The following is an 11,077-nucleotide window of genomic DNA, read 5'->3' as shown; positions in this document are numbered from 1 at the left end:
GTGTCTCTCTCTGTCAAATAAATAAATAAAATCTTTAAAAAAAAAAGATTCTCTCTCCCTCTCCCTCCACCCCCACGTGTGCCCTCCCTTCCCTCTCGAAAGAGAAGAGAAGAGGGAATGCTAGATGAACAGTATGGTGGCAGATACACAAATCTGACCTTCCTGCTTAAACACAGAAGAGTCTTGGCGGCGTTTCCAGAATTTACAAAGCCGGCTTGGGAAAGGGTGCTTAGAGAGGCACTGGGAAGCACACAGGGTGCTTCTGGATCAGCCCGCAACTCACGAGCCCAAGGCTTCAGACACCCGCCAACTCTGACAGAGAGCCAGGACGCTGGCTCCACGAGCAAGCACTCTGGTGACATTCAGTGTCTGAGAGGCAGGGGGACCGGGGTTCTGGCAGCAGACACACCGGGTACAGATCCCACTATCACCGCTCACAAGCTGCTGGGTCTCAAGTGCACTTTCTCCCCTCTCCCAGATCAGCTCCTCCCCGTGAAAGGGGGACAACAATCCCCACGGAAGGTGGGTGAGTACGTGACGGGTGCCGAGTGCCTGGCACACTGGCCAGCAGAGGTATCGCACATGCTCGATCCACAGCAGTTAAACGTTAAATTCCGTGGCCATGCAGGCGGTTCAGGGCAGTAGTGTGCATCTGTCAACCCCAGGGCTCATGATAACCTGGTTGTGACAGGGACCACGTGGGGAAGAGGGCATCTGGCAAGTCCCAATGGCTCTCTCTACCTCCCGTACTTCGCCCTCAGGACACAGATGGGATGCGCTGGACCACTTACCTTCTCCCTGCCATCACAGCAGCTTAATGTCCCCTTCTGAGCGGCCTTCCTCCACCGCCCCATCTAAATGGGACTCCTGATCTCCCGTGCAGCTGTCCCGATTCTTCAGCAGCACCTCTTTCTACACGTCCCTCTATCATCTGGGGGTCTTTTATGCAACTGCTTCCCCCACCCCGGCCTAGACCACTGGCTGCCACACTTCCATGTGTTGGATGAAGGACAGATGGATGAACGTGTGGACACAAGGGATGCCCTCCTCTTTGTCCACTGGCCCTCCCCAGTGTTCCCCCCCACCACCTCAGTCTGGCAGATTGAGAGGCAGGGCTCTTCACATCAGACGTCTCTAGGCGGGTAGAAGAGCAAGTGGGTTCCCCTAAAGCAAGGAATTCTGCCCTCCAGAGAGCCAAGGAAATGATCCCCGAGCCTCCTGTATCATTTACGTCTGAGAAACAAAGAGAGTCCTGAAGCAACTCCAGACTGGAATAGACCTGGACTGTCCTGCCTTCAAGCAGTTCTCAATATAAAGGAAATTTGTAGGCAGAAATCAGGGAGATGACATAACGGACTAGGAATAAGATCCTATAAAATACCTTTGAAAAAACATCCACTGAAAACCCCAGGCAAAAAAGGTGACTTGCCCAGAACACTTCGAAGCATACCTGGGGCCGGATCCCTCAACGCTGGAGGGTCACCATGCCTCCTCCTCCCAAAGCCTTCCCTAGAGCCAACATGCTCAAATAGTTCTTATAATTAAGTTGTTTTATACGCCAAGAAGGCTTTTTTTTTTTAATCATAGAAGCAAACCCCTCATGCCGGCTATAATTCCCATGAGAGAAACAAAAGCAGGGTTTGCCCCACTAAAGAGGTTTGCCAACCAGTGAACAGAGAGCGCCCCCTGCTGGTTCCCACTGGTTATGTCACCTCTAAAGTGACAGATTCGGGGGGTGGGGGCCTGGTGAGGGGGAAAGTACAACTTCTCTGAAATGGCTTTAAAGGTTACTTTATTCCTTATGGAAGGAATGTACAAACTTAGATATATATAACAAAAAAGTTAACTCTGGGAAGTGCTGAGCAAAGTTCCTTGTGGTCCAAGGGCAAATCCTCATCTTCTGGCGCGTGCTCTGCAGCAATCGGAGGCCGCCCTTGCTCTACCTGCGAGGCCGTGCGTACGGGCCGGGGCGCCGGCCCTCGGCGGCTGAGGCTTTGGCTTGGCCTATCCCTTCAGACCACTGGCTCAGTCTAAGCAATAGGTGACTAGAAAGAAAACATCACATTCCAAATCACTCCGCTCTGGCAGTGGGATTTTCACACTTAATCAAGACAAATATTTTGCACACACAAAACCATACAGGGAATCATCCAACAGTTAAGAATACGTAACTACATTTATAAAAGGGTCTCCAGGAAGGCTCCCCGTGTGTCACACATGCACGATTATGGGAAAAGGGATGCCGGGTGTTGCTGGCGGCTGGTGACCTCGTGGAGCCCGTGGGAACTTGGCTACCACAGCCTAGGGACCCCAACCCCAGAGGGGCTCAACATCAGCCTCAACTTAGCACCTCCTCAAAAATAAAAAAAGTGTGTAGGGGGGAGGCACAGCATCGAAGAGCCTTCCCTTCCATTCTGAGTAATTTCTTAAAGAGCCACTGAGGTTACTGAATCTCCAAAAGCCAGTCAGTTTTTGGATTTTGGGGTAAGGAGGTAAACTGTTCTGAGTTCTCGGCTCAGGCACCCTGCCTAGACGTGGCCTGGGAAAATGCTCCTGTGCCGAGGAAGTCCCTGAATGCCCGAGGACACCTGTAACGAGCTCTCCATCCCACCCCGGATGCCAACTTCCCTCCCAGCTCCCGCGAAGACAAGAGCCACAGCCAGAGTAGGGCCTGGGCAGATCTGAGGAAGTGGGGAGTTACCTCTGCTCTGGGCTACTGCTGGGGGGCCGGGGGCCCGCAGACTTTGCCTCTGCTGTCTCAGGGCTCTCCTCGACATCTTTACAAGCAGCATCTTGAGAGGTAGACAGTTTTCCTTCCTCACTGCAGTAAAGAGGAGGATAGGCAGCGTTAGAAATCCCAGGTGGCGGCACCGGCAGAGGATGAAGGCACATGCAAATGACCCTGGAAGTCATGGCGGCCATGGAGTAAAGCCCTGGGGCCAAGCATGCTCAGGGGAGGGGCCACAGGGACCACAGATGGGGACTGGGAAATCACGAAAGGCAAGGATCACACACGGGAGGGAACCAAAGGAGGGACAATGTAATGCAGCTGGTGTCTGATAAGGAATGGCCCGCATTACTGTACATACCGATAGGATTTCAACACTCTGAAGCCAAGTGTGCAAAACAGAAAAAGAAATGTACAAGAGTTTCAGAATACTCCTATAAATGAGGAATGTGGGGGGTACTATGTCCACGACTGCACATAAGCAGAACTGCAGACTCGGTGGAGGTGTCAAATGAACCTGTTTGAAGGAATGAGTCTTCAGTTAAGGCATTTTGCTCTCAGGGCCCAGCCCAGCATTCAACAGTCACAGCAGGAGAGACCCCCGTCAGCTTGCTGCTCCTGTCCCAGGGGCAGGGTACCAGGGGCCTGCACCAGGACGGAGCTCTCTGACAGTGCATGAGAAATACAGACACTGTGAAGGAAGACAGAGCCAAGAACGGTGGCCAGAACAGGTGAGAGCGGATCCTAAGGGGGCAAGCAAAATATAGGAAGGGTTATCTCCCCCTCTGATGGCTCCTGGCGGAGAAAGACAAGTAGCAAACGCTTTTGATTGTTGATTGTGGGCTGTAAAAGTAGACTGTTAGCGATCCTGTCTGGACCTCCCATTCTGACACAATCAAGGCAGCACTAGAATCAGCTAAAGGGCAGCTGGAGAGTCCCTCTGGGAAGGGCCATCATTCTCAGAGCGGAGTCCTGTCCTGGATTTGCTTACGAAAAATCTAACTTTAGGATCATTTCTTGGGTGGCTTTCAGATGGGTCTAGGCAATTTATAAGGAGGAAATTGAACTAAAGTCTAAAGATTTGTTGACAACCCAAGTCACCTGGTTCCTTACTCCTCTTTATCCCCATTCTCCACTCCCTCCCCACAAAAGCAACTCTCCTGATGTGCTTCCTACATGTTACTTTCATTCTTAGAAAATGTGTATACTCATTACATATGTGCATTTTGGAGGCATAGAAAGGGCTCTGAGTTGCACACCTCACTGTATTTATCTCTAACTCAGCACAGTCTGGAAGACCCATGTTTCTGGTGTTGATGGCACAGTGCCCTACGGGGTGAGCCTCCCAACTCCCCCTGCTCCTCACAACGACCCTCTGCACAGCGCTGCACCACCCCCGCGACTGGGTCTCCGTGTGAGCTTTTATTGGCACTTCCAGGTTTTCTCTCTAGATATGTGGGTTTAATTATTTAGGAATTACCTTAAAGTTTGATGTACTTTATGACGGGTATTTTGCCTTTCATTATACATCCTGGTTGCTTATTACTGATGCAGAGAAAAGCTACTGATGTTTAAAATGGATCTGTTACCCAGCAGCTTCGCTGAACTCTTGTTAGTTGCAAAAGTTTGCTACTGACGCGGTGGTAGGTGATCGTTATCATCACTGCCTATCTGATCTTCACCTATACTGTTTTTCTTTCCTCAGAACACTGCCCAGGACTGTCATCTATACCGTGCCAGTGACAACGGACAGCCTTATTTGTTCCTCACCTGAAAGGGACAGCATCTGCAACTTCCTCAGTAAGTGTGTTCTGCTTTAGTATTTTGGTATTTAACTTCTGCCAAGTTAAGGAAATTCATTTCTGTTCCTGTTTTGCTCAGCTTTGCGTGTGTTTAAGATTTCATTTTTATTTGAGAGAGATAATGACCTGAGTCGAAACCAAGAACTGGACGCTTAACTGACGGAGCCACCCTGGTGCCCCTGTTTTGCTCAGTTTTAATCATATATGGGTATGAAACTTTATCAAAAGCGTCTTCAAAAATCTCAAATGAATTCCCCCTCTGTTAACATATCATAAATGACACTTTTCCTGATGGTCCGGGGAAAACCCCAACTTACCATTACGAATTATTTTTGATACGCTATTGCGCTCGGTTAGCAAATATTTTCTATAGGATTTCTGCATTTAGTTTGCTTTTAAGTGATATGAGCTGATCGTTTTCTGTAATCATCCTTATCTGGTTTGGCATTAAGATTTCATGGCCTCATAAAAAGATCCAGCAGGTTTTGCACTTTTTCTATGTTCTGCAACAACTGAGGTAGGAATGAGCAGACGAATGTGCATGAAACAGCATCGAATCATTACTGCAACCAGCACATCCTATTTACTTGTAAAGCTGGCCTGCTCTGGAGCTGGTTTGCTCCGTTTTCCACCACAGATAATGGCTTGTGTGTGTCCTTTGTCCATTTAAATCTTATTATTAGCTTGTCTTTTTCTTCTTGATATTAGGTTTTTTCCCTACATCCTGCTCCTGAATCTTCCTTTGCAGGTAATGGCGGGTCTTTTCATTTTATCGTTTAGAATACCAGAAATTAAATAAAGAAAATTCATCAACCTTTTCCTTTACGGTTTGGCTTTTTTATGGTTAAAAAACCCTGTAGCCCCCAAATTATAAAGAGATGCTCTCATGTTTTCTTCTCAAAGTTGTAGTTTTGCCTTTCGTATTTATGTTGAGGCAGATTTAATTTTATTTTTTCCGTGACATGGGTAATCACTACTTCTCAGTCCATTATTTCCTCACCGACTTTAACACCATTCTAGCATGCACCAAGTTCCTGTAAGCGTGGGGTCTACCTGCACAGCATGCCCATTAGGAGCTCTCACCTGGTGATGCCTCCCTTCCTCCCTCCCTTCTTCAAAATGACCCTGGTTATTACTGGCTCTTTGGTCCGCTTTACGAATATCACCATCAGCCTCTTAATCTCCACGAAAAGCTCCAATGGGATTTTGATTAGAAACGCATTCATTTTCTACGTTAATTTGTTAAAAATCCCAAAGATATCTTCTCATTAACAAACATGGCATATCTCTCTACTTATTTAGGTCTTTATTATGACTTTCAATCTTACAGACAAGGTTTAACATTTTAATTTAAAAGGGGGCGCATCTAGCACATCTCATATCGGTTTAAAGGATGCAATGGCTAAACTTCCCTGGTAATTTGAGTACTTGTTCACGGATCTGTTTGGAATTTTTTTGTGTAGAAAATAATAATCTACAAACAAGCAAGAACCATTTTAGTCTTTCAAATCTTTATACCTTTTTTTAATTTACGCAGCATTGGCTAAGACTGCCAGCCCAGTGCTGAAGAGCAGAGTGACTGAGGCCCGCCTCGCTGCCCGGGTCGTGTCTTGGAGGGAGTATTTCGCATGCTTCACTGTGAAGAACCAAGTCTGCTATAGATTTTCAGAACACACCTTTAGCAGTTTCAAGGAGCTACTTTCTCGACGGCCAAAAAATCGTGAATGGCTTTAATTTTCATCAACTATTCCTCTCCATCTACCTAAGGTCCCAATGGTTTTTATCCTTACAGGTCTGGGAATCACCCCAGAACACTTTACCTGGTCACCCTACCCTCACCTGCACCGGACACATCCTCCATCCTGACTCAAGAACACCCTGTTGGACTCGGTTTGCTAGCTTTTAACTTTGGAGTCTCGTGCATATGCGCCCCCATGGGGAACCCGTGCTCCCCTTTTGTGCTGTGTTTTGCAGGGACCTCACCGCGAGGTGGGACGCACCCCTTCTGCTCCGCAGGGCTCTGCCGAGTACGGAGATGCAGCCTCGAGCGCCAACCCCGCCGCAGCCCCAGCTCCGCCAGGAGTGCTGTTGCTGTTCTTTCAGGGTCGTGCTCCTAGTTTCCTGTAGGATTCCTTTTTTGATCCATGAATTTAGAAGTGAGGTTAATTTCCAAACGGACGGTTCAAGCTATCATTCTGCTGCTGATTTCTACTGACTGCATTACGTCTGGAGAAGACTGTGTGCAGGGCACTGACCCTTTGGGTTTGATGGGCCAGTTTCTACTTGGCTACAGATGTGTCCATTTTTTATTCTCCTGTATTTTGAACCCACTAGACTTAATCTACAGTCTTCTGAGTACTAGAAAGAGAGGGAAAAGGCACTCAGGGACCCCAAACTCTCTCTGTCTTCATTCAGACTCATGGGGCTGAAGAGAGGCGCTAAGATGATGTCAGGCTAATGCCTGAACCCACATCTGAATCAAATCAAAGATGTTAACACTTGAGGTGCTCCCCACCCCCCCAACAACCTGAAGCTGCCAGCAGGATCTGGCCCTGGTTACCTTTTGAAGACTGCGGTTTCTGTCTTGGCATCTACAGTGAGGCTGAGAGTTTCCTTCATGCCGCCATTCATCACTGTCTCAGTTACCTTGTCTGTACTTTCTGCATCCTCCTCTCCGTCAGAGCTGGCTTCCATGGCTACACTGGCTGGCGCTGAAACAGAACACACAGTGGATGGTCACGCATACCAAAACCAACAAGAAGTCTCCCCAACCTTCTGTGGAGACCCATCCACCTGATGTTCCATCTACTGCTTGAAAAAGAAAGATGGTTTGCTGGCTGTTGCCTAGGCCATTTCTTGATGGGCAGCCTTCTTAAAAATGCCATTCCATAGGCTTTTTTCAGCACAGGACCAGCGGGCCCCTCCAGCCTTCCCAGTTCAGTGTCTACCCACACCCCCAACTTCTCCCAGCCAGCCGTACCATTCCGGGGGTGTTCCAGTCCACAGCCAAGGGCACAGGAGGCAGCTGGATATATTCTAGCCTCCGCCCGCTTCACCCCACAAGTATTGAGGTTATAGTTTTTTTTTTTTTTTTAAGATTTTATTTATTTATTTATTTGTCAGAGAGAGAAAGGGAGAGGGAGAGAGCACAAGCAGAGAGAGTGGCAGGCAGAGGGAGAAGCAGGCTCCCCGTTGAGCAAGGAGCCTGATGCGGGACTTGATCCCAGGACCCTGGGATCATGACCTGAGCCGAAGGCAGACGCTTAACCGACTGAGCCACCCAGGCGTCCCCTGATGTTACAGTTTATTCAGGCTACTATTCTCATTCGTCCTTTTCCTTTCAGTTGGGTCCCACTTGGGTCTTTAAGTTACTTTCTTATGGTTCCTTGTGGATTATTTCTTTGTTCTGTAATAGGTAGCCATATGCTATACTAGTTATAAGCTTGGGCTCTCAAGTCACACTCCCTGAAATCAAACCCCAGCCTCACCACTTACTAGCTGTATCACTCTGGGGCAAGATTTTTCTTATCTATAAAATGAAGTTAACTAAACCCACTTGAAGAACTGAGAGATAAAATGGGGTCATCTATATAAAATGTTTAGAAGAATGACAAATAAAACCAACATTAGTTACTGGTTTTATTACCTTTCCTACCCCTTGGTTCTTGTGCCCCCCCCCCATGTCCTCCTTTCTTTTTCTAAGGACTTACTTCTTTCTCCCCTCCACATACTGATTCCTCACCCCCCTTCACCAACCTCCCTCTCCTCCCACCTCCCAAGCCCCATTCATTAGGCTGAAAAGAGCTCAGGGTCTCTGCAAGGAACAACGTGTGCAGTTTGAACATGACAACCCACTGGATACCCTTGACCATCTCAACTGTTCATAAAGGTGAGAAGACAATAAACAGCCTTACAGCCTGAAACATGCTGAGACACCCATGTGTGCTCCAGTAAAGCAAACTCCAAGTGACAAAAGAATTGGGTACCAGACAGGCTTGAAAACACACACACCTAATTCTGATTTTATTCACACTGGGCACTGTAGACTAAGACATTCTTCTTTTCTGGGCCTGTTTCCATTTCTGTACACTGACAGGACTGAACAACTGATAACAGATCCCTTATGCCTTCTAGAATCACCAAGCCTGGTTCTGGAATGAATACATAATTTCTTTTCATCGGTTGTCCTGCGGACCTCAGACCCACCATCTCAACTCCCTAACTCCTTTGAGCCCTTGAGCCGGTGAGTCAAGACTGGCTTTATAAACTGTTATGTGGACAGAAACAAGTGTTTAGATCTAGAAAACTAAGCATACAGCCCCAGCCTGAGCAACCGCAGCCAAGCGGCCAGCAGGCTGTCAGCTGGTGCCCTGCTCCCCACACCTACCTTCCGGCTGTGCGGCCAGTGTGGCAACACTGGGAGTCAGAGGGCCCATCGGCTCGGTGCTGGTTTCCATTTCCACCGGAGAATTACTCCTTAAAGAATCTTTTGTACTTTTAGAAAAGAGAAAATTCAGATGTTAGCAATGGCAAATAGCCCTCAGTTACATGGTTCACAAAAACCCTCTGAAAGGCAGCTCTGGCCCCACTGGGGTGACACGGGCAGTCGGTCAGAGAGCCCACGGACAGAGACACAGACAGACCTAGGTGCAGAATGCTGCTTGTGGCGCAGGTGAGCGTGTGTAGGCAAACAGCCCGCTAAGTGAGCAGCACAGGAGCATGGAGGTTTCGTAGAGGTTTGCAGAAAGGTTCAAAATGCACCAGCCTCTCATCCTCGCCCTCGTCACCAGGCGCCCAGGGCTGGGACAGCAGGGGCTGACAGCACACCGCGGTGCCGATCTTAGGAAAATCCCTGCTTACACTAAGCCAAACTGCCTGCGGGCCTCAAGGATACTTAACGAGAAAACATGAGCTGTGCACAAGGGGTAAAGGGAAGTGAGCTGCTTCAACAACAGTCCCAGTAACCAAGGGCTCGTATGCCCTAGTTACAAAAGACAGAAGAAAGCAAGAGGTGGAAACTCGACTGTCCAGTGGCTAGAACTGAGTCCGTGAAATAATTCACAATACTTTGGAGACATTTCCCACAAATCTCACTTTTGCCCCTGAACTATAGCTTCCTGCTATCCTTAGAGCTGCCGTAAAGCCACGTGGGTTTTAGCCAGTTCTCTGGTTTGTTGAAGACAGTAACCACGAGCTCCTAACAGTCTGTGCTCCTGGCCTGCCTATTACCAGTGATTAGTTAAAAACATTACTTGTCAGAGCAGGGAAAGCAACAAAGTCTTTCAAATGGGGTGGTGGAGATAAAGAAAACAATGTTTAGCAAATCAAACTAAGCCTAGTAAGACATGAAATCCATGATTACTACTCACATGCTGGTAATATGATTCACGAAAATTATGAAATGCCAGGTTGCTGTCATCAAGAATACTACAAATAACAAGACTGACAGCCATCCCTGCCATGCCCCTTAATTTATAGCACCAGCCTAGCTCCAAGGGAAACAGAAGTTCCTATTATCTGTTAAATTCACGATACATTGTGCATCTTCTGTAATGCTCCACAGAGAGGTGTCTGTCAGGAGTTCTTGGTTCCACCTTGTTCCGATTCTCCTCAACCTTGTTTTCTGGTAGCTCGGTGGGGCTAGAGAAGCCCCAGGGGCCGGCACCCTGCTACGTCACCTCCTGGGGCCACACTGTCCCGGGCTACTTTGTGCACAGCCTACTGCCTTTCCCAGCTCATCCTGGATAAAAGGAAGGAGGACGGAGACTGGTTTCCTTGTAATTCGTAGCTGGGTCACTACTCCCCCCATGCTGATTTGTGATCTTGTGCAGGGCACCACCTTCAGGAAGGGAGTAAATCAAGGTGACACGCCATCCCCAGTCCTACAGAAAGGCTGAGGGGGCTGGCACACGGGCACTCACCTCAGGGAAGACGTGAACTCTGAGAAAGAGGCCCAGCCTGTCTCCTTGGTCGGCATTGGCTCCTCTGTGCTCCAGACATCAGACCCCACAGAATCCAAGGGAGCACCATGGGTTGTCTCCATGGGGACATCAAAGTTGGCTGACCAGTTGGGTGCTAAAAAGAGGAGAGACATCTCCTTTTGAGAATACTTCAAAAGTTCAGTGGACTTCAAGGTATTTTTCAGAAACAGATTCACAATGATAAAGGCCAGAGTGGTGGGGACAGGGCACTCTATCATGCCACTGGTAGGAGCAGAAACAGCACAATAACTTGGAGGACAATGTGATAACATCTATCCTCTTATAAAAACTGTAGGTTTCCTTTAATCCCTTAATTCCCATTTCTAAGATTTTTTTTCTCCAATAGAAATATCACACCAGGATGCAAAGCTACATATAAAAGAATATGCTAATTTCTTACTTCTGACAAATGTACCAAGAGTCTATTAACACGGGGAGGAAGAGGGGTGAAGGAAGGGCGCACAGCCGCTCCCTGTACAATCTCTGCAACTTTTCTGTAAATCCAAAGTTATTCCAAAATAGTTTAGGAAAAAAAAAAAAAAAAGCAGAATGTTGGATATTCAACT

At 47.9% G+C, this 11,077-nt stretch overlaps 1 protein-coding gene across 12 annotated transcripts in view; it reads right to left on the bottom strand.

Annotated features, from left to right (window-relative positions):
- Window positions 1-11,077, bottom strand: part of PPP6R3 (protein phosphatase 6 regulatory subunit 3) — a 137,043-nt gene that overhangs the window by 2,194 nt on the left and 123,772 nt on the right. For 6 of the 12 annotated variants that reach the window (XM_032414520.1, XM_032414522.1, XM_032414524.1 and 3 more), the window contains 5 exons: window positions 10,452-10,605; window positions 8,918-9,024; window positions 7,091-7,241; window positions 3,090-3,107; window positions 2,702-2,821 (listed from right to left, as the gene is read on the bottom strand). In XM_032414520.1, the coding sequence (XP_032270411.1) occupies window positions 2,702-2,821; window positions 3,090-3,107; window positions 7,091-7,241; window positions 8,918-9,024; window positions 10,452-10,605 (550 nt within the window). The other 6 variants (XM_032414521.1, XM_032414523.1, XM_032414525.1 and 3 more) reach the window with 2 other exon arrangements.

Source organism: Phoca vitulina, unplaced genomic scaffold (assembly GCF_004348235.1).
Source record: "Phoca vitulina isolate PV1807 unplaced genomic scaffold, GSC_HSeal_1.0 scaffold16, whole genome shotgun sequence".
Classification (NCBI taxonomy): domain Eukaryota; kingdom Metazoa; phylum Chordata; class Mammalia; order Carnivora; family Phocidae; genus Phoca; species Phoca vitulina.
Note: the sequence above shows the minus strand (reverse complement) of the source record. Positions and strands in the feature narration are given on the sequence as shown.